Below are 24,710 nucleotides of genomic sequence, written 5' to 3' on the forward strand. Positions count from 1 at the left end.
AAAAAATTCATTTTGTTGAGTCAACACTTCCAAAGAAATTGTGCTTCATCAGCAAATCCCTAAACTGTTTCAATTAGAGCGTTTAACCAGCCAAAGCAGAATTCAGCAAACATTATTAAAAAATACAAGTTGTAATTATTACAATTTCATAGCAAAGAAATGTCAACCAATCTTCAACAAATTATCACAAGAGAGGCACTCTGTACATCCAGTATTAAGTTGAGTGGATTAGTTCCAGACAAAAGTCAATCTAAGATCTCGTGCCAATGCAACATTAGTTTATGCTATATAACAATTAGATTAAATAATCCAAAGTTCTGACCTCAGGTTATGCTGTTCAGTGCATGGATATTGCATAAGAAATATATACATTATTTGACATGATCACATATCACAGGAAAAAATGAAATATAATTGGTAACATCAAACTCTCCCAATTTACAGCAATTCTACGCTGTAAAGCTGCCTCTCTGTTGAATAATTTGTGGAGCCTTGGAAATGATTTCTAATTTTTTTTCCCTTCGGATCCCTTCTTTTGATGAGGGGGGCGAGGACAGGACTCAGAATTAAAAAATGAAAGATTAATATCAGCTGAAGAGCTCCAGCACATATCGAGCAAAGTTTAAAACAAATCCTAATATTGTTATAAATTCCAAGATAAGTGAACAGGCATCAGGAGAAGGTATACATGCAACAAGGACTGTGCCTGCTAGTTTATCTTTGTGAGTGTTTGAAAGTAGATGACAGTATATAAAAACAAAGCCAACACTATCATAAACAAATGCAAAATGAGCTGCAGAGATGAAATGGTGCAGGCCTTCTACTATTTAGCGCTTCTTGAAACTCTGCAAATAGGGAAAATGCCTTCCTGGTTGCTGCTCACTTATCTGCAGTGCATTTCTTAGCAAGACAGCATGAAATTTTCAAAGGGCATTATCCCTGCCCATAAACTGTGGATTGAACAGTGAGAAAGGGGAGTGAAAGACAATTTTAAACACAATAATTTTCTTCTGCCGGTCCCCAAAATGTTCTTGCTGCAGATCACCCACCAGCCCTGGAACTATACATATTAGAAATCCAGCCTTTCACTAGACGGAGACCAGCATTAGAATTTACATTCACTTCCTCACATTATAATTTAATTTGGTTGCTTTTTCCACCTTCCCTCTTGTGCTTCATAGTTTAATATAAAGCACTATTGTGAAAGAGGTCTGTATGTAAGACTTGTATGCAGAAGTGGGTTCAATAAGTGTACATTTGTGTTCAGACTGTCTCCCTTTGCAAAAAGATTGCATGCACCAGGGTCCATTTGGGTAACTCCACTATCTCCACAGACTTCCTTTCAAAATTGCCTTGTTGTACCAGTTTGAACAATGATATCTCAGCCGGCCAGAAGAACGGGAGTAGGGACACAGATTTAGAAGTCCCACACATTCACCTAGAGACTCTAGCTGTAGGTAGGGCCTCTCATATTCTCTGTCATACTACCTGGCATTTTCTTTGCACAGCATTATGTTAGATTTCATATTAAAGTCACTATAAGTTCTAACAATGCAGTTTAGAGGGAATGAACAACATATCTAAAATTCCTGGATTTATAATTGGCCAAAATCAGTTTGATGGGCTGTTCCTGCTATTACATTTACTCTTGAACTGTTGTATGACCTGTAAGCTTAACTAGATATCTTCTTGTGCACTTAAGTACTAAGAGCCACAAACTCAGTTTAACTTTTCATTTCATCTCTGAGAAAACCTCCAGAAGGTCCTAGCTGGGACCTTTCAGTAAAGGTAACACCTCCCCACTAAGAACTGGACTTCTGCACAAGTCACTGGACTGTTACCCATAAATCTTTACAAGAATGAATTGATAAAGAGGGGCAAATGGCTACAATGTAGCCCAGGAGTTTCGCCATTTAATTACACAGAGCCAGGCTTTTCCTTAACTTATCATTACATACAAGCACCAATTCTGAATCACTGGCTACGATGAAAGGTGCTTCCATAACTGATTTCTTCTTGTGCAGTCTTCACAGTAAATTGGATCACAACTTTACTGAACAGCCTAAAATGGGTACCAGCCAGTATTACGGCTTTTCAAAGTTAATGCTAGCCATTGAGACAATTAACAGAAATGAAATTTTGCTCTTGTAGGAGGCATGCCTCACCGCTCTGCTAGAAGAACTCCCTGAGCGGCTGCTAGACAACACTGTACCACCCTTCCTTCTAAAAAGAATTACAATCTGTTCCATAAAGAGCTGACTCACCTTATAGAGATTAATCTTCTACCAAGCTCCATCTTAAAGATAAGGACATTATACTTGTTTTCTTCTTTCTTTATTTATTTATTACACATGCATTAAAAGTCTATAGCAAAAGCAAGGGCATGAGGGTTCTACATGTCTACATCCCATTTCTAGAAATATCTTTCACTAATCAGCCAGTGGGTCTTAGGCATTTTTGACATTTTTATAGCCAAAAAAATTTTCTTAAAGTATCTGGTCAGAAACAAGTTCATGATGGCTTGGTTTGATCAGAAGTGCACCCAGGGAGGAAGCCATTTAAGGACACTGCCTATATTATTTTCATTGAACTGTCAGCTTATTGTAATTTTCCTTGGGCTTTTTAGCTACTTCTTTCTTTTAAAATGAAAGCTTAGCTTTATTCTGACCTGGTTAATTGTGCAAAACTGACAGCTGAAACATTTTTTTAAACAAAATATGGACTCAGGGCATTGGCAAAGCCCCATCTCCCATTTGCCTGTTCTGAACTTAAAGGTTTTGCAGCAATGGAGGAGAAGGTCAGCAGGAAGCCAAGGAATTAGCCTCAGGCTGTACAGTCTCCCCCACGAAACAAGCTGTGCTGTAGGATACATAATCATACCATCCCCTTTCCCTGTTCAGCCAGTCACCTCCTTATCCTCTGGCATGGCAGGACTCCAGTAGCTGCCTGCAGATGTCCAAGAAGGTGTCAGCAGGGCTCAGAATGGCTTGATGGAAGTAATGTTGTAAAAAGGAAAGATTACCACTTCCAGCAGTCAGTTTACTCCACAGACAGGTCTCAGTAGGTTGGAACGCGTGTTTAAAGGATTGAAATTGCCTACCGATACAGGTCACATAAGAAACAAGCTAAAAGCCAAATGAGTTCTCAGGTCAGCAATGAAAACAGCCTAAAATCTTTGTGACATCTTAACAAAAGAGATGCCAAGAGCTCAAACTGCAAGGTCAACAGTGTTCTGGCCAGTTCAAACAATCAAGTTGAACCCCAGGAATGTAAAGAGACAGAAGAATGATGCTCAGTGCTATCTAAAGGCCAAAGCATTTACAGGATATTGTGTTCCAGCACCAAACTAGGTCTGTTCCTTACTGTATCTAATCACAAAAGGTGTTGAGTAGTTGGCTTTAACTCATATTCTAGGTTATGTTGAGAACTTCCTTGCAAAGTTCTTCTGCTTACCTGTTTAGACATGCGTTCACCCTGTCACATGATGATTTGGAAGGATTTTTATATTTCCAGAGCAAACACATCATCAGTTATCATTTAAGATTTCACGCGTAAGTCTGTCTGCAATTAGGGAAACATTTAAGCCCATGCTGGTGATCATTTCTAAATAGCAACATTTTCCTAAATTCAGTCCTAGAAAGTGATGCCTTTAATTTACCCATACTGTGCCACTGAAATACACAGGAAAAAAAAATATCAGGATTGCTAGTGTTTACATAAGACTTAATTTCTTTTGTTTTCCGTCAGAGGATGACTTTTCAATATGATTTCAACAAGAATAACTGCTTTATTAAACAAGACAACTAGCATTATTTCCCTTCTCCTTAAGCCCTTCCAAGTTAATTCTTCCAAGTACCTACAACACAGCTCTTCCCTCCTTTCATCTCCATAAGCAAAATTTATAAGACTCATTTTGATACATGTTGAGATAGTTCAGAGACCTTAAAAGAAAATATTAAGTACACAGTGTCTGGACAAAAATTAACATCGTAATTGAAGGCAGAGTGAAGTCAGCAGCTCTGCATTACCCTAAGATAGGAAGTAACCAGTTACATTAAGATAAAAGTTATAACCCTTACATACAATCAAAAGAAATTAAAGATTTTTACAGAAAACTTGCTTAAACATTTGGCTGCTTCAAATGCAGACTTCAGAGAGAGGGGCTCTAGCTAAACAAAAGACTTTCTGAAAGGGAAATGCTTTGATTCATTTAGAGTTTTGTTCCTTCATAAACAAACACCAAAGTCAAAAACACTTCCAACAAACAAATAGAAGCAATTACAGTAAGGACTGGGCAAAGTCTGTACTGGAAGCCCACACTGCTTTGATTTTCCTTTTTAATTGTTGTAAATCTACTTAAAAACCATCTGACTTTTTTGAACTAGAGCTCAGATCACAAATAAATGATATTCCATTGAAGACTCATTGCAAAGCTAATAATTTGTAAACCTTTAGAACAGCTTTTGAAATCTTGGCCAGGGACATTTGAAATGCAGCTGGTCTTCATCATTTCTCTTATTTCACAAGTTCATTAGATTGATAATTATACATATTAGTTTGGGTTCTTTTTATTTATTTATTTATATAAAGATTGATAAGAGACACAAAGAGTAGTTGTATTAGTGAAAACAAGCTTACCCGCGCGCCCTTCTCTGGAAAACATTTACATCCAGCGCTGCAATCGCGGCCCCCACATGGTCCACTGTAAGACTTCTTTCCACCCTATTTGGAACCAAAAAAAAAAAGAATATGATAACTATTTGTCAGCTGAAGATCTTTAATTATAATGCTTTGTTTCAGCACTTTTCACCTACGTTATATTTGTTGTGTGAATTTGCTCGGAAGTGGCAAAATATAGTCACGTTCTAACTTCTGCATAACTGGGCCATTTTCAGAATCACCAAACAGACAGAAAAAGTAGGTTTAGAAATCCTTTGAGGACAAGTGAACTTACACAAGTTGGTGCTATTCTGCAAGGTGATGAGTGCTTTCTAGGGCCACTTAACCCCATAAAACTAGATGATGTTTTGAGATAGTACAGCATTAGATTAGGACCACAATCAATAATTAGCACTTGTGCCTCAGCCATCCTGTGTACCCAAGTATCTCTACGGCAATGAGAACTACCAAGACAAATTTAACTTTGTGATCCTTGCATATTTCTAAGAGCAAGCATCTGTAACCCAAGTCACAAGAACAGAGAAACTCCCGGATAAGAGAAAGTGGCATTTTAAACTCAGAATAGATATGCAATGAAGACAGTAGGCAGCCACCGTGGATCTGGATTTCATTTGAAAATATATTCTGAATTTGCTGCGCTAGCATTACTTATTCCAAGGATAATTTAAAAGTTTATGCAAATCTGAAGTCTCTGTATCACAAAGTTAATTCCCAGCTAGCACAGATGGTGACAGTACAGGAAAGTCAACTACACGAGTTTAGTTTAGAGAGTTTGACCCTTTTTCCTCATCAGGCTGGAACCACTGAGCTGCCACAAGCCCTGCAGCACTACTGACAACACCAGAACCATCCTGGAAAAAAGTTCAGGTTAGTGTTGTAATTTAGCCACTCACTAAGAACACTCATCGCTAAGGAAACTTCGTTCAAGTGTGCTCAAGTGCAGTCCCTCAGTTTTAGAACTCAGAATGGAATGAACTTTTAGGTTTCCCCATACCAAGGTGACCAAACTAAGTGCTGTGAAACAAGTTCAGACTGGAACCGAACATTTACTTAATAAAAGCATGCACAGAAAATATTTTTAAAGCCTTTAAAATTTCCTCTGCAACTGCTAGTGAGGAATATGACAAATGAAAGACAATTGATGCAAGGTTATCATGTGCTTTTGAACTTCTTTGCATCAGCTTTCTCAAAGAAAGTAACTAGTCTGACATCACTTGATAAGTTTTCTGCTAAAGGTAAAAAAAAAAAACAAACCCAAACCTCTATATACCCTGATGTTTGCACCGTTTTGCTAAGTTAAACACCTCTGGTTTTAAGGCAGTGTAGAATGAACAGATACTAACAAAAAGCCTTAAATCCAACCTCCCATACTTCCCTAGCCTGAAGGGAACATTATCTCTTGCTGCAAAACAGTCATAACAACCTTCAAGCAATTCTAAGAGGCATCAAGTACAAAAAACCCCAAGCAAACAGTACTTTTGCAATTTTTTTGGGCAGCTTTGTTCTGATGAGACCGCATTAGATATAAGGCTTTTGAACTACTAATTAACATCCTGTGGTAGGATCTAACACAATACTTGAGCAGAACAGAAAGAAGCATCCCAATAGGATATGCAATGCAGGCAATTCTGACCCTAGGCAGTGGGACATAAAAGTAAGCTTAATTCAGTAAAAGTAAAAACAAAACAAACAAAAAAAGGCAAAAAAAGAAGTATCTAAAGGTTATGTAATGGTCTCTAAGAGCATCTCCAAACTGTCTGCTCAGACAAGCAATGATTGACATGAACTTGAACCTGCCATGTACATCAGCAAGGGCTCAGTAAAAACAGAAAATCTGGTCCCTGTCTTAAGGGACACACTGCTGAGAGGTCATTTCTGATCACAAGTGGTAACAAGGCTTTAGGATCTGGTTCTAAGAAAACTTGAAGAGTGAAGTGCACCAAGACATACCTTTTGCCATGATTATATGCATATTTTGCAGTGGAAATTTGTACTCATTGCCAGCCAATGTATACCTCATTCCTGACACTTAACCTTACATTTACACTCTTAGCAGACAGCTTTATGCCTCCAGGGAATCAGATTATGCCTTTGTAGACATTTATTCAACCTTAAATTCTTCAAAGTTTTCAACTCGCAAATAATTTTTTTTCTCCAGATTATTCTTTGTTCCAAGAGTCATTTTCACGAGGCTTTGGGTCCTCTGGTTCTGTTAATTCTGCTTGCCTTCTAGGAGTGAAACTTTATTTCTTCCCAGGTCTGGATTCCCCTGAGGTCACTGCCTTGCAACAGCTGCTGTCTCAGGGCACTGCAGCTCACCTTGGTAAAAATCCCCTGTCCCGAGTGGCAATCAGGTCCTTCCCAGAGACAGAGGTACAGACAAAAAGCAACTCTTCTTTCCATGCCCACTGCTTGGGCTGCTCCCCACAGTGCTGTGGTTAGCAAATACAGTTCTAGCCAAAAATCCCACTGAAGTCAAAAGAAATCTTTCCATTGAACTGAAAATATGTCCCTATTCTGTGTAAAATTGTGTTCACAATGTACTTCTAGGTTCCTTTTCACAGCGTGAGGAGTCATTTTGCTCACTTGTGAATGAAAGCATTTGGAGAGGAAGCAAACCAAAGCCAATTGGCTCCAAACCAGGTGTTACATGTCCTAAGTATTTCATTTAGGGGAAGTAGCTGACATCAGACACTCCAAGGCTACTTAAATAGCATACAGCCATGTGCATAATATTTATGAATACAAGCCATATGTATATGACAAGTCATATGAATAAAGGCTGCGTATAAGATTGTAGAGCATAATGTTCTCCTCTGAAGAGGTTTCCTACATTTTTCCATTCAAATGTATGAATGTATAGGCCATTCAAACATTTATAGATTGTAATCTGAATGTGTAAGCATGGGCCCTTCATATGTTTTCTGTGTATGGATTCACGGAAGAGGTTTTTCCAACTGCTCTGAAATATTTCAGACTGATGAATATGGCTTCTCAGAAACAATAGGAATTAAAGAAATAAAGGTACTAGTTATAATGGTAAGTGCGACCATTATAACTGAAATTAAACTATTTTATTTTCATTGCTTAGAAGTAGACCAAGGTTTTCAAAACAAAACAGAAACACAAAATAGTAGCACTGTTAAAAACACATTCTCTGTGGTTTAAATAGACGTAATATAAACTGAGTAATATACATACTGATTTTAATTGAGTTATTTCAGGTTTACATAAGAATCAGTAGCATTTCGATGTAGGAAAAAACACTTTAAGAAGTATTGATATGAGTGAGAAACTATTTTGAAAGACATTCAAAACAAGAGTCAGTATCAGACCAATATTCCTCTCCTGCCTCTAGTGTCCCTCCAGCAAGCACCGCTGGGCAGTCGATCCCCTCGGACAGAGCGCCATTCGAATCTCTCCATTGACTTCAGCTTGCTCTGGAGTGGGGCCAGAAAGAGTAATGAAACCCAACAGCTGTGGTGCCATTAGAGGTGTCCCAGACTCACAGCCATTCCAGCTTCTCTAGAATAGCTGCAAATGATCCTGGAGGCCTCGCCTGCAAGTCCAAAGACAACTGTACACGCGGCACAGGCCGGAGTAAACCTACCACGGGACTTCAGTGGGAGATCTCCAGGGAGCACAGCTCAGGTGCATGAGCTGGGGCCCAATTTTGCCCCAAAACTTCTGCTCTGGATCAGACTCAACTGCAGAAGGCTGGAAATGGATTGGCTGAAGACAATTATCTCTACCCTCCAGGAAGGTGAACCCACGAGGCAATGAAGGAACATTTTGGGAAAGTACAGCAGCAAGGTTAAAAACATCTTCTTTAATACGAGGAGGTTAAAGTAGCAGCATCGGCAATGGGAAAAACTGGAAACTTCTAGAAAATAATGGACTCTAAGGAAAGCCAGCACACAAAATTGGAGGACGTAAAGCACACTGAAAAAAATAACATGCCTGTGATAAAAAAGGAAAAAAAGATGATGACAAAAAACAAAGTAGAAGAATCTCAGACTTGCACAAGATATGGCAGAGATGAAAATTTTTTCCACAAGACTTATTTCCAGCCACTTCCCAACTCCAGTTAAGGACTGATCCAAGTCCAGAGCAAAATTCTAACAAGAAACTTAACCAAAAGCTGGCAGTGGAACATAATGAAAACTTCTGAAAACTTCAAATAAACATATTTCATATAGTTCAGGATGCTATTATCTGCTGATAAGGAAGTTATATTTACAGTATCACACATTCAGACACCCTTGTACGTCACAGTGAAAAAACTAGTGAAACATAATACCTCTGTTTACTTCGTGAGCTACGTAATGCTGCTGTGTTAACCTTGCTCTTTTTAGCCTTCGCAGCTTTTAGGAAATAAATTCATTATAACATTTATCTTTGCCTATTATTCTTTTAGTTGTTGTAATACAGAATTTAGAGCCCAATTCTGAAAACACTTATCCACATGTACAACTCCTCCCTCTGAAATCAGCAGATTCTACTTTGCTATGCACATGTTAATATCATACATAGTTGCCTTACTGACATGAAAGAGCTTCTTCAAGGCTAAAAATCCTTGGAGAAAAAAAATGATAAACCAAGAACCTCAGCAATCTCTGCACTCAGAAATGGCAGCATGACCCATCAAAGACAGCAGAACATGATGCGGCAAATGGATTCAGTAATTCTTCCTAACGCATGAGGTGTCACTGACAGCTTTGCCAGTTAGAATGTATGAAAACAGTTGCTGAGATTTGTTTGGCAGTGAAATCGTGAACAGGTGAGAATAAAATCAATCATGTCAGCAAAACATCAGATAAAATTAAAATGTAAAAAAAACATTTCTCCCACAAAGAATATCAAGTGCCTGAACTCATTCCAACTTTTTTCTTAGTGAGGCTCCCCCAAACCTTCATTTGATCTGTCTGCTCAGTTTTTTAAATCATATTAAGAAATAGGCCAAGCCTAGGAACTAATAGGATTTTTTTTTCCACCGAACTGGGGGGTGCATAATCAACAGGAAGCAGCACATGAAGTCCTGAGTAACTACCAAAGATAAGGATGATACGCAAACTACCTCACCTGCCATGTCCAAGAACTCATCTGTTTCAGACCACGTCATCAAAGCTGTACACCAAGAGAAAAAGTGACTACAGAGATATTAATGACATGGTATAAGCATGACTAAAATTTTAGCTGGAATACAGTGCACAGTTTTTGTTACTTTCAAGAAAGATGAACTCTGCACAGGCAGAGAGCTTGAAAATCCCTCTGATTAGCAAAGTGTGAGATAAGAGCCTTCTTACTACAGAGCATGATTTATTTGGGCCAGCAAAATGAAGACTTGGAGGTGATGCAGTGACCATCTATACATTCAGCAGAAAGGTAAATGCCAGAGAAGGAAACAAACTTTATTTAAACAATGTTCTGGATACCACCCTGCTGCGTAGGAGCATTTTACACCTCTAAGTATCAGTAGCTGAGCAGCATCACCAGGAAGATCTCTTTGTGGTTAGAGTATATAAACCAGCACTATAGGTGCCTGTCAGGGACAGACCACTGGCTTGTCTTATACTAACTAGTTAGAGGAAAGGACAACAGCAGCACAACAGCAGGTATATATAAGCTTCCATAAATATATGCAGGAGAAATTAAGTTTTTAAGCAGGGGGCAACATCCTTCCAGTTATAAAGGCAAGAGACAACTTTGATGAACAGGTAATCCCCTTCAATGGAGATTGACAGGACACAGTGGCCAGTCTCAGTATGAGACAGGACTCCGTGACTGCCCCTTCTCCTCTGTTGCTAAAGTATTTCATGCCAAAGCATCACCTTCCCACTCAGTCCAGATCCAGCCACTAGCACCAAAAGTATCTAAGAAGGCAAAGCAGTGGAGAAGAAAAAAAAAAAAAAAAAAAAAAAATTGGTGGAAACTGTCCTTTCTACACCTACAAACTTCTATGATTTGCTACATTAAAATCTGGTGCAAGATTGTGACATGCCTGGAAAAGCATTTTTCACTGACTTTAACAGGATTACAGTGTAAAAAATACACACGCAAAAAAATCTCTATAGAGTTTAAATATTAACTCATAAACCACAGATAAAGCCAGACTTAAGCCCTTCCCTCATACCGAGTACCACCTTATTCTTCTTACAGTCCCACAGGACTGATTGGCCTCCAAACATGACAGCAGTAGGAATGTCATATACAGGTTACTCGATGCTAACAGATTTGACTCTGGCTCTGAACAGCTCCATCTTCTGATATTTTTCGGTTTTGTTGATAGGATTACACAAAGCTTTAGATACTTTTTTTTTCCTGAATATTCTATTAGTCAATGAGCATGTAGTTTAGACCAGACAGTTTATTTACAGCTTACATGAGCAAGAACACAACACAAAGCCACAGGCTTATCTTTTACTGCACAAAAGGTCTTTCAAATGGAGTGATTAAACACGAATTTGTAGCTAAGATACTAATTCGTTTTAGGGTTCACTGATTTCTTCAGTTAACTGATGTCCTCAAATATTTTCATTCATTTCATAGAGCTGGCAAACATCTCAACTGGCAGCTGAGACTAAATGATAGTTACTAATAGAAACCAACCCTCCTCCAATTCAAATGACATATGAGGTTACAAAACTTGGAGGAAATCCTGGCCTAGAGAAACTATAGTGGCAAATTCTAACTGAAGCAAATTCCATCCCATACTCACTCCCTGCCAGTGAGACAGAAGTGCTGCTGCATTGAAAATTAGATTTAAAACAAAATAAATGTTAAAGGTCAATTCTTCCACTTCATACACACAGCAAAAATGAACTGATGTCTTGCAAACGATAGAAGGGGTTGCCTGACTCACATTTTTTGAGAAACATTCATTTCTTATCCATTGGGCAGAATTTAGAGATAGAGTTTGCAGACTTTTTAATCACTTCAGTAATTTTCACTCATACTAATAATGTCATAAATTTCTGTGAAGGAAAACATTCATGCAGCAAAGAATATCCAGAGTACAAATTTGCCTGTGACAGCTGCCAAGCACACTATTTATAATATTTGGGGTATACAAATGGCCACAGACCTCACTATACCTGATAGTAGGTTAGAAAATTTAAAAGCAGAGAATGGGTGATTACCTGGTCTGAAAACATAAGTAATAAAATTCCAAATAGCTCCATATGGTTTAGAAAATCAAAAGCTTTATCTCTGCGGCTACACTGAAGGAACGTTCCGTCATATTGGCCAAGGTCTGTGTTACTGGCTGGAAAGTCACCAGCATCAGCCTCATCCAAGCTTCAGCCGGGGATTTCAGTATCCCCCAGTTGTTCCAGCAAACACCTGAGAGGCCAGTGCACTGGACCAGCCGCTTTATATTTGAGTGATAAGCACCAATCCATTTTAAAATACTCAGCATTAAGACAACTACTAAAAAAAGACTGTATGCTATCCTAATTTCTTTAAAGAAGAGAAAGCTTCCTGATCTTTAGAATCCTGTCAGAGATCCTTGTTCTTCTAAAGCAACAGCTCCATAACCAGATCCTATTAGACCGTCTACAGCCTTTAGTACATAACAATACAAATTTGTTTCCTTATTTCTTGAAATTGTCAATGTATTTTTTAACAGATACACATTTAGCCAGTCAGAAAGGCTGTGTATGTGGCTGTGGGCACTACCCACATGCAGCCGAGGATCCAAACTCTTGGCGGGCAGGTGTGGGACAGGAGCGCTGGGTGCCCAGGGAAAGGTGCTCATTCCCCACACCCTCTCGAGTGGGAGGGAGTTTTCTGCATTAACTTCACAACACACCAGTGCTCAGGCAGCACAGGGAAATCCCTGAGATCCATTATCATGCAAATGTGGCATTGCTAACAAGGAAAAGTAGAATTATTGCACCCGGATGTAGGAAAAAATGCTTGTGGAGAATGCACAGTGTCACCTCAGGAAAAAAAAAAAAAAAAAAACCACCTGCATGGTCTGTTTGTTGTTTTAATTTTAAAAGTAACTGCCCATTGATGGTGTTTATGAATCCCAAACCAGTCCATTAGTATGGAAAGAGACAACATGAAACTTGCATAGAAGTGCATTTTAAGAGCCGGTTCACATATTGTTGCAGCACATTACACTGAAAAAGACTAACAATATTAGCAAAGACTCTTTTTTCTTTGCACTACTTTCTATCAAAGCTGGGTATGTGTCAAAGGAAGAAGAAAAAGCATTGCCATGGTTCTGCAGCCACACAGAGCTATAAGCCATACAACCTAAAGTAGCGACTCCAAAATCAGAGATAACTGTGTTATTTATACCATTTAGCACAACTATTTACCAAGTTTGTACCTGCCCAACAGCTTTATAAGACTCACACAACTGTCTACCACAATCCCGTGGCTAAATCCAACACACATTACCAACTAGTGCAGATATTTATTGTACTACAGTTGCTGAGCAGATTAATATTTAGGATACTAAAACCCATGGTACCACATAGTTGGATATTATAAAAAGCATCCATGATGTCGTTGTAGGACATGGGCCTTATGATACATGTTGTGCAGTGTATGTATACGATATATAACACCATGAATCAACCTGAGCCTTTATAAACACCACTAGCATAAGAATTAAAAGTCAATCTTAAAAAAACCAAAATGAAACAAAAAACACCAAACCACAACAAACAAACAAACGAACATAACTTACAAGAGACAAAGCACAGTCTTTCATCAAACAGCCTGCTTTTAGACAGCTTCTCACTTTATCCTTAAATGTCCCTGTGATACATGTAAGATTTCACACAATCTCAGAAGTATGCATATACCACGGAAACAATTTTTCACCAACAGCTGCACTAATTCATTCGTGGACTCAAAGGACAATGCAATTCAAGCCACTCTTCTACTCCTGACAGTACCCTGCAAAAAGCTGTGTAACAGATGAAACACTTCTCTTTTTTTCTCCAAAGCTTCCAGTGTTGTAGCCAGTTTTCAAGTCCAATTATAGATATAAACCTCTCATATTAACATGGATCTTTTAGACCCATCTTTAAAACTGGCTCATCTATTCTAACCAGTTGCCAAAATGGGAGCACAAACTTTAACAACTGTAAAACATTTGCAAGCAATATAAAGTTTCACTTTCAAAAAGAAATCCCATATAATTATAATCCTGTAGAAGACCCTGCTGTAAATTTACTATGACACAAACCATGCCCCTGTCTTTCTTTAAAGGGGGGAAAAAATCTTGCATTCAGTATATTCTGTAAGCACATTGCTTTCCCACAACTGAATTTTCAAGCCTGCGTTTCTATACTCAATATCTACGGAGTTCTGTTGCATAAGAACTCACTCACTAAAGACATTTTTTGAAATGGTATAGAGTAAGGTTTTGGTTTTGAATACAAAAGCTTTTCATTCAACTGCAACAAAAATTAGGAAAAAAATAACTGGAATAACTTCATCCATTTCAGCTAAAATGCTTGTCCAGAGGCTTATATATCCAAGGTGAATACAACTCCTTAAGTATAATTTTATTACCTTTCTGCAGTTTTACATCCATACCAGATACAGCTGGGTCAGTGGATAAGTATCAGCCCTGAAAGTGACTCAGCTCCCTTATCTTGTAAACAGTTCTAACAATTATAAATACTACAAAAGGAAAATCTTCACCAAAAGTAAAGGCAATGCTCGTAGTACTTATCAGCAAAACATGTCCCAGAAGGTAAGCTGGAATGTGTCCATGTGATTCATCCTCCAATTTTACAGACAACACAGACCACCAACTTGGAAAATATGGCAGCAATTTATTATTTGCATCTTATTTTCAAATGCATACTCCCCAAAGCCATCTGTTAAAAAATACTTTTTTGAAATGAAAGCTCCAGAGCTGACAATTAAACAGTATAACCCCAGCAAAACACTGGTAGAAATTGGCAGCACTTTTAGTGATGCTCTTGGCAAAATGCTGATGGATTAAGAAGTGAGGGAGAGAGCTTCATCTGGCCTTCCACTCCAAAGCTTAACAACTAATCTCTCTCTGTATCTTTTGGATTTGAGTCAGAGAAAAAAAAAAAAAAAAAAAAATCTCTGATGTAACTGCCTACACTAGGGGTCAATATAACCTTATGTGTGGGAGACAGCTGGTATAAGGACACTTCACCTGTCTCCTGGGGAGCCAGCAAGGAGTGGGATGAGCACAAGGAAATGCACAGCTACGAACGGGAGGGGAGCCGCTTCAACCAAGGGGCTTTCGAGCCATTTCTGTGCTCAGTTTGGTCTGCAGGCTCAGCTGCCTCAGCCAGCACCAAAACACAGTCCGAAACAGAGATGAAAGTTGTAAAATGGGAGCTACAGCCAGTTAACCATGACTGCACTTCAATAAACAACACTTGCACTGATTCTAGTCAGGTTCCTTTTTCTTTCCTTGAAGGTACTGTTGAAAAAGTACAACTTGTTTAACCAACACCAATCCCATGCAAAAGAATGCTGTTGATTTCAATTATTTCCATGCCAGTTTCTTGCATTAAATTACCTTTCTCTCCTGAACAAAGTAAATCAACTAGCGGCAAAAGAAATCGCCAAAATTCCCATAGTTTTGTTTTCTTTCAACTCTGTGCACATACAGTACACATATCAGCAGTATTCTGAATCTCTTTATTGACTATTACTTTATTTCACTAATGAAAACATGACCTTCCCAGAGCGAGGCTCCACATTGCTATACACTGTTAAACATACCTGTAGTGAAAAAGCATTGAAGGACTCAATTCCACAAGGCACTAAGACCCAGGCCTAATTCTGATACCTCAATGAGGCCAAAGAACACAGCTGAACACCTTCCTAAACAGAAACAAACTCAGACATACGCCGGTTTTCCTCAGTGAAGGCCTCAGAAATAGCCCTCAGGATACCTACCTGAGCACAGAGCAATCCTGAAAGAACAAAAAAAGAAAAAAAGAAAAGTATGCATTACCTCTCTTCTTGCACAAAAGAGGCTCCCAGGAAGGCTGAGCAAAGCACTACACCTGCCTGCCCTTCCCTGCTAGGGATGATTCTGAACACAACATGGAAAGAGAAACCAAACTGCATCATTTCTTCTCCAGGAATAATCAACATGAGCAAGATGAAAACACCTTTACCAGCGTAACAAGCAGTGTTACTCCCAAACACAGGGAGGGAAGTGTGTGAAACCCAGTCTTTTATCACACACCTTTAATTTTAAATAAATATGCCAAGCTGCTTTTAGCTGGAATGAGGCACACGTTTCTTGTGATTAGCCCAAAGGACAAAATAAACTGTTTGGAATATTCCAGATTCCTTCCTTGTCAGGATTAGGAAAAGGTTGCCCTCAGCACTGAATACCCAAGTATGTGCATTTCCATAGATACTGAAAATACCTAGACAGCTACTGCTCTCCACAGCAAAGTGCCCAAATAATCCTGATTTAGCCATAGCCATTTTTATGCCACTAATATTTCCAGAACATATACAAAGAAAACCTCCTGAATCCCTCCCCATGACATGGTATATGGTAAAAACGCCTAGGACTGCTTCAACAACCACATTATTTTGACAAATAATGTGTATTATACAAAAATCCTTATTTTGAGGAGGGAATGCAAGCCCTCCTGTTAAAAACTGCAGTAGTGATTCCAAATCTGCACTAAATAGGCTCACAAAATGCCTTGCACTCAATTTCTTTGTCACATTACCAATAGACACTGATTAAGAAACCTGATGTTCCATCCTTCATTACCAGAGGACTACAGCTTTGAAAATGAAAATGAGTGATGGAGAACTGGCTTTACTTTTTTTTTTTTTTAAAAAAAAAAAGTTCCCATAGCAAGATACCATTGCTGCTGGGAGTCTGTCATAGAGAACGGAAATTATACACAGACGGGTTGGGCATTTCCATTTTATATATAAACAATTAGCTTTGCCTGTATCCCAAATTAACAGTTATGGCTGTGGCATTTGTCTGCTCAGGTTACTAATACACCTAGCCCAGATTAAATTTCTAATAGGATGGCACATGCCAGCTGCAGACAGGGTGGAACCAACTAAGAACCACTCCCATGTGCAGAAATGGTTTAGTTAGCAAAACAGTATGGCCCACAGGCATAAACTTTACCCAGCTTTTCCAGTTCACTTATAATATCTAAATCAAGGTCACTCATGCTTCTTTTTGGGATGGGACAGATAAACAACTCAGGCAACTCATTTTCTCTCACTTAACCTTTCATCCTGTTTTTAAATAGAAGATCTACATCTTAAGTTACAGGAGGACTAAAATGCCCAAACAGCTGAAAGTCTATACAATTATAGTCTAAGTAAAAACATATGCAGCCATCCCCTGGAACTGCCAGGAGATTACCTGTTCTACTACCAACATGATTAACTCTTTAACCTCTGTCTCTATAGCTTCAGCAGTTTGCTTCCTCTCCGTGTACAGTCATTTAGGTCGATTCACTTTGTACTCTCTGATCCTGCAAACATGAGCTGGCTTGTACCCGGATGCCTCCTCACCAACATCCCTGGAGGTTTTGTCATTGACGGAAGCAAGAACAGACTAAATCCATTGCAAATAGCACAGTGAGGCATCCCACTGTGTCCTGTTCATCAAGGCTTCTAGTACAGACTTACTACATCAGCTCTGGAAAGTATCAAGCACATTGTGTGTTCTTGGTTAATAAAATATCAAAAGAAATTAGGGAAGCATTTTGAGTTCCACCTACAAAACACTTCAAAGAGTAGCATCATTGAGAAATTACTCTCCTTTGGGGGAAAAAGCTGTCTGCTACTCTCACATTTGTTTTGGACACCGCACAATGGGTACTTGATGTTAAGTAACCTTTGGGCACCATAGTAGTGAGCATAATTAAGATTGTTTGTTTGTTTGTTTTAAGTAAACATCTTTGGAGCTGCTCCTCTCTCCTCTATCATATTTCTAGTATACTATTTCTATTTTCAGGGAGTGAACTTACCAAGTCAGAATTTGTTTCTCCCAGGAACATACAACTGTCAACTCTTGGCTGCTAATTACTACGCAATCTTGATCGGTCAATTTACCCATTTTATCAGTAGTGTAAAATGCTACCAGGTCAGCTGTACCATCTCAAACCTATTGCACAAGCATAAATGTCAGTGAAAAATCAATTCCTTTATATTAAAATGAAAAATAATAAATTATGCCTACAGTACATCCTTTAAATTGCATTTAGTTCTGCATGCATCTTAAACCAAGCAAACAAATTAAAAAATAGTAAGAGTAAATGCAGACCTGCTGTTCTTCTGTAGCCCTACAACTCCACAAAAGGAAAGTTTCATAAAAGGCCCATCCAAGCAGTAAATGCAACCTAAATGCCCTTTGAAGTTCAGAGGCTTCCCACTTAGTCCCTAACAGGGGTAAATCAGGTGGCAACTAAGAATTTTCCAAAACTACAAAAATACCAGAAATATAAAAAGTAACAGGTGGAAAATGAGAAAAAAGGAATTTTTTATGTTAAAAAAAACAAGAGTATGCATTCGAGATTGATTATATCACCATGCAAGCAGGCTTACATAACTAAACTTGGATTTATTACAGTCATTCTCTTTTCTAGCCACATTTGTAGACAGTAAAGTGACTTTGATGGGTCCTCCTATCATACTGATGATAATAACCATATGTTTCTAAACACAGTTTATCTACAAGCACATTTATCTCAAAGCCCTCTACAAACACAGTGGTGGTCCTGCAAGGCATTTTTCAAACAAGCCGTCTCTGGGGGGAGACAGGGAGGGCAAAAATTTTATCTACTGGAAAAACTACATTTGAGACATTTTTTTCATTCCATATGGAACAAAGGTTAGGAAAAAAAAATCCTGAAAAATTAGTTTTTTCAGGATAAAATAAAATGGATGTTTTTAACATAGGAAGAAGAATTCTGGGCACACCTTTTGCACTCTGCAGCAAGCCCCAGGAGCTCAGGTTTCAGCAGCGTGTGACACCAAGGGCCTGGAGGCCGAGGCTGCTGAGCGGCTGGGAAGACGGAAAAGTAGCCAAGACACCAGGCAGGTTTTCTATAGAGAAAACTTCCTTCCCGGATTCCATCTACATCAACAGGTTCCTTGTGGCCTTTCAAGTTTTACCTGAGCAGCACTCCCAGTGAAAAGCAGCTTTTTGAAACACATGGGGGCAAATAAAACAACTGCCCATCAGTTGGAAGTGAGCAAAAGCATATAACATCCCAAAATGGAAAGGCTGAAGGGGTGCAAGAAAGACAGAACAGCTCCAGAACAGGCAGTGAAGAACAACAAGGGGTTGGAGGACACAAGGCTGGGAATTCAAGTCTTTTAAATAACAGAAACAAACCCCTTTTCATACTCTACTCACCCAGTGCAAATAGAGCTATGGCCAAGTCCGCTTCCTTCCTATCCCCAGCAGAATACTTCTGGGCTGCTTTGAGAGCATCAGCTCCTGCTACCTTCTCCGTTCCCCTAATCCAGCTTTGCTTTCATATAACAGCTTTGTGGGGACCTGATCTTGGGCCACGGAAATTCAAAGAAGTGGGCAAACCAAATGTGCAGAGGAAACTCTAAGCGAAAGCGTGTTTTTTCTGCACTTCTTTCTGCTCTGTAGAGCAGCAATGGCACAGCCCCCAGAAAAGGTTCCTGGACTTTATCTCTGAGCCTGGTTGGACACGTGCAGAACAATCATAGCATCACAGTCCACAATTTAACACAATCACTCAAGACTTTGAGGATTGTGATGTATGTAATGAACCCAAGATGTTAAACCAACCAGCAATTTTCTTGCTACAGAATAACTCCACTTTCATCATACTTACACATACCACATAACATGCACAAGAGGATGCTGTATTTAGTATCAAAGCTGTCAGTTCAGACTGATTTTCTGGGTTGCCCTTCTCGTGTCACTGAGGCTTTGGCTTGCAAGAGAAGGCAAGAAAAATGTCCTTTCATGGTAAAACAACTCTTAGTACTAATTCAGCCAGTCAACCCTTCCCTGCAGGGCAGAACTGATTTGCTTAAGGATTCCTCTCTTGTCTACCCAGGGAGTACATTACTACATGGTTAAGCCAGATGTAAATGAGACAGTAACTTGAGAAACCAAAAAAGGATGTGTTCCACATGTTGGAGAAGACCATTGCTGTCACGGTAATTCCTCTTCCTAGCAACACTGATAAAGGAGAAGTGAGGAAGGGAGAAAATATAAACGGAGGTAAACAACTATAAGACGTCAAAGGAAATTTAAGTAGTTCCATTGTGTAAATGTAATTTACTGTTTGGCCTATTTGATTTCAAGTAACACTTCTGAGTAGAGCTGATGTCATTCTCATCAACTGTGGATGTTACAAACTTCTGCTAAGACAAAATGTACAGTCTCTATTACTGATAATCTTACCTGTCTGGAACAGGAAAAGACAAAATGCCTTTATAACATTTATCTAGATTAAACAGATCAGAGGAGGTATAGCTTGATGCCGTATTTTGACAGGATGAAAGAATGTTTGCTGAGGAATAGGTACTGATTAAATCTGGGACAATGTGTGCCACAAACTTCTACTAAGGAAACCAAAAAAGGACAAAACATAGAACTGGCAGAATAAATACATCATTTTATTTACAAATATCCTATCTTTTAGTGTGTATCTAGGTTACTAAGCAGACTATTAGCTTTAGAATGATATATTACAAAACACAAAACCAAATGTCCCCGTTAGTACTGGATAAGGGAAGGAAAAAGTGAGACAAAAGGAAACTATTTTTAGCAATGGCTGAGAAAAATATGAAAGGATACTTTTTTGAGAGATCATTATCAAAACTCTGCTAATTGAAAACAACACAAAGGATTAATTTAATATTTTAATTTTCTTTTTTATATTTCTATATGTAACATGTATTTTTTAGAATTTTTGTTTCCTGTATTATTTTATATGTGTGGGGGAATCGAAAACACAGTTTTTAACTTCAGATTGTCTTACAGACAAAAAAAAGGCATATAGTAAGCACATGGAACATCAACTTTCAGATGTCTAGTTTGTCACAGAACCTGATAGGAAATTTGAAGAATTTTTTTTCAGTCTTTACTAAACCATGCAAAGGAAAATCTGTCATCAGAAAGACTAAAACTATCTACAAAACTAGACTGTGGAGTCTGATGCAATTTAGAACCGAAATGCCTACTTAAAATAATCTCCAGAACTCATTTTTGCCAAAGGCATAGATCTTTATCAATAGGTGTGTGCCCTTGCAAGCAACTGTTTGGAATGGTGACTTGTTAAAATGCTTAACCCTCTAATCCCCGTGTACCTATATACTGGATATATACATAACCCCATCTACTGGATACAATAATGTCTAACTGAACACATACTGGCTGGAGTTCTCCTATGGGTGAATGACAAAAAGTGGCTCAGGAAGTAAAAGCAGCTAAAATGAAACTGCAACCAGTTAATGTAAAGAAAGGGGCAGGGCTAAACAATTCTTTGATTCTGGAAGTCCAAGCAAGTAAGTACGTTTACAGAAGTTAGTCTGTAAAATAAGAAAGTTCTTCTGTAAGAACACATTCATTCTGTTCAAGGCATTACCTTGCCCTGTCTTCCCTGAAACTCTCTAGAGCTAATAATGGACAGATGTCAACTAAACGAGGAAAACCAACATGGTGGTGATAAAAATCACAAATTTTCACTAACATCAACATCTTATGACTTGCTTCTATAAACCCTCTCCCTCAAGCAGTCCCTCAGGACTGACTGCATTATTGTGGACTTAGAACTGTTCAAACATGGAGGACCTGAAGGGTCAGGCTTTTCATTTAACTATACTATTCTATGGAACCAGTATCACCAAAAAACTCATCTTCGGCTTTCAAAATGTCCTAAATTGTTCTTAATTTGAGTTCATTTATTTGTTCTTAGCTCTCAGGCATAGCATGATAACAGATGATCTACACTACACGTACAGCACACACCAATGAGACTGAGAGGTGCAATGCAGAAAGCACACTACTAGAATATTATTGGTAATTTAATATCCAACCTTGAACATAATCACTCAGAACAGCAAACCCAACAATTCATGAAAAAGTGTAGAAGGAATGAAGATTAGTGCTATGAGCAAAAAATTTCCTGTCTAGTTGTGCAAGATGCCAGCTCAGCGCAGATGCCTCTTCTGAGAAATTAACACCCACACTATCCCAAACAACTTTTTTCAAGGACTCTGCCAACTGAAAAAGCTTTTTTCTTGCCTTTTTTTTTTTTTTTTTTTTTTTAGTTTTTGCTACAAGCATCATAATAACAGGACAAATGTAAGTAGAGAGTCTAATGGAAGAACAAACAATTTTTCTCTATATTGGTTACTAATTTCTCCTATATGTTTTTGTACCACCTGCCTTGCTGTCTCATGTTCTTTTAGTGTGAAACTCTTAGACATAAAAATTGAATAGATTACAGAATTTAAACTGGAAAGTGAGATAACAATAAAACAGATGACCATAGAGATAAAAGAATCAAACTTCCATTTGCACACTAGTTCAAGTTGTACTGTCTTAAGAAAAGACTACTCCATTTTTTCCTTAATTGGTAAACTGGACTGTAACTTTTACACTGTCTCCAGTTGAAAAATACCATGGTTTGCAACTTGAAACAACAGATGTTCTTAAATAACATTCAGATATTTCCAAGTGATATTGCTCACAGAGAAATGCCAGGAAAGGAACTGTTCCTACCAACACTGGGCCCCCCGGGGACGAGTCCTGCAAAGCGCTGAGCAACCTGTAGAGATTCAGCGAGATGAGAGCCCAGTCAGCAACCCAAGGACCATCTCAAAACCAACAGAAAATGTGTCTAACAATACTGCGGAAAAATCACCATGTTTTACTAAGTGCCAAATCGATACGTACCTGTATCACCCACCCTGGCAGCCCAAGCCTGTCATCCCCAGCACTGAACTGGGACTGGGCAGCACTGCCAGACTTGAGCAGACTGACTGACAGCGATGCCACGCTCCTTCCCCAGCAGGATGCTTTACTGGCTTGGTGCTTGTATCCTGTCTTCAAATCACCCCACTCATCTCCAAACTTCATCTCTTCTGGACTCCAGAGGAGCGGGGCACAAAGGGTTTTAAGTCACTCTGAGCCCACAAAAAGTTCATTTGAGCCCTGGCTTAGAGCTGGTGGTACCAGACCAAGCTGGCCTCAGACAGGACAAACCCTCCAGCTTAAGAGTCAGATACACATTTTCAAGTGCTACAAAATCATAAGGACTTCTGCAATCATCTTGTACCATCTCCCAATTTAATTTCTGTTTGAACTACAACGTATGTTTTAGGAAATCATCCAATCTGCATTTGAGTATCTAAACATGAAAGTTCTACGACAGCACTAGATGCAAAGTGTTTTGATTTAATCGTTTATAATTTCCTGTAAAAAAGGTCAACAAAAATTGGTCCATTGGCTCTAATTCCTAGAGTTCACCAAATCAGCATTTTTTGGGCAAAAAAACTATTCCATTTTTAAACACAGTTGTATTATTAGACAGTATGTTAATATGTATTGAGAAAAATATGTAAATGCATGCATAGGTTTCATTAAACAAGTTAGCATCATCTTGCTTTCAACAGTGTGAGCCATAAATTCCCATCAAAAGTACCACTTCCTTTTTCATCTAGGTAACTCCACAGTACTGCTGCAGATTTAAATTCTAAGGTTTAAATGAGCTTTACTTGTATTTAAGCCTACCAGCATGTAAACCCAACACTAGCCTTTCTGTGTTACACAAAATAGAAACTGGAGTTAACAGCATTTGTGATTATCTGCCCTCCCTCTTTCAACCAAGGCTTATCCCAAGACTTTATTTTTACTCCTTATATTTCTTCATCTGGTTAATCAAATAGGTCCTTCACTGGCCTTCGGTCCCACCGAGGCCACTCACAAATCACCTGTGTTAATTTGCTGAAAAAAGCTTCTGAGATTACAAGCAAGTATCATTCAGGAACAAAAACATGCTGGTTCCATGGAAACGTGAAAGTCAATGAGCCCACCTTGAAACCTGGACACAATGGTCCCTTTCAGAGCCTGCAGCAGAGGGGAGGGACCATGGCTGATGGAGATGTTTGGCTCTTTCCAGTTATTTGCCAGTCAGCTTTTTTAAGGAGAAAAGGCACACTGTAAATTTGCCTTGCACAAGTTCATTTGATTTTGAAGCATATTACCAAGACACTGTTGAATTCCCTCCCCACAAAGCAGCAGCACACAGCACAATGAAAGTCACCCTCCTGCAGCCCTGTCACTTGATTCAGGGTATTCATGCTCACAACTTGACACTTAACAATTCTACAACCACCACCAAGAATGGATGGCCTTCAGGATAATATTCTATCCTAAAGGAGAAAATCTGGAGAAATTTTGTGGACAAAAAAAAAAAAAATCAGGAAATTTAGAATGAAAAAAGAAACCGCTGTCCATCAGAACTGATGTAAAACTGCAGCTGAGCTGCTGGGTGACAGCCAGTGCACCACGTTGCAAAAAGATGGCTAATTTCTTTGTGTTGCACAGTCCTTAGCAGAGATAAGGCTTTTTCGTTGTTGTTGTTGTTCTGTGTTCCGTTTGTCCAGTGCCAGGCAGTGGGAGCCATGCAGGTGAAGGGCTGCCTCGCTCCTGTTGCACAGCCTTCTGAAAGGGTTAAACTAGAGTTTAGATCCGGACTGGAGATACAGTGAATTTTCAGTTTCTTATTCCCTGGAACTTCTGAAAACGAAGGAGTTGAAAGAATTTATACCGTGGAGTAAGAACAATTCTCCTTGCCACAGTTATTTAGGTAACTTCAGATTAAATACATTTGCTTTTTATAAAATTATTTTCTCACCAGCGTTCAACAGCTGCGACTCCTAGAGCGGCAAGATTACAGCAGTCATGTACCTGCAGATGGACCTGGCCATTACCTTGCAGGTTATAATTACAGACCACAGCTACCTCATCCACAGTTTGAACAGACCAGGTGTGTTCTGCCAGGGAACACAACTTGAGTCAG

General features: G+C 38.9%; 1 protein-coding gene across 1 annotated transcript in view; it reads right to left on the reverse strand.

The window, feature by feature from the left end:
• The window catches only part of COL4A6 (collagen type IV alpha 6 chain), a 128,345-nt gene that overhangs the window by 78,173 nt on the left and 25,462 nt on the right, over positions 1–24,710 (reverse strand). Inside the window, exon 3 of the mRNA XM_065643001.1 lies at positions 4,639–4,722. Within this exon, the coding sequence (XP_065499073.1) occupies positions 4,639–4,722 (84 nt within the window). The remainder of the gene's footprint in view (positions 1–4,638; positions 4,723–24,710) is intronic.

This window comes from Caloenas nicobarica, chromosome 12, assembly GCF_036013445.1.
Source record: "Caloenas nicobarica isolate bCalNic1 chromosome 12, bCalNic1.hap1, whole genome shotgun sequence".
Lineage (NCBI taxonomy): Eukaryota > Metazoa > Chordata > Aves > Columbiformes > Columbidae > Caloenas > Caloenas nicobarica.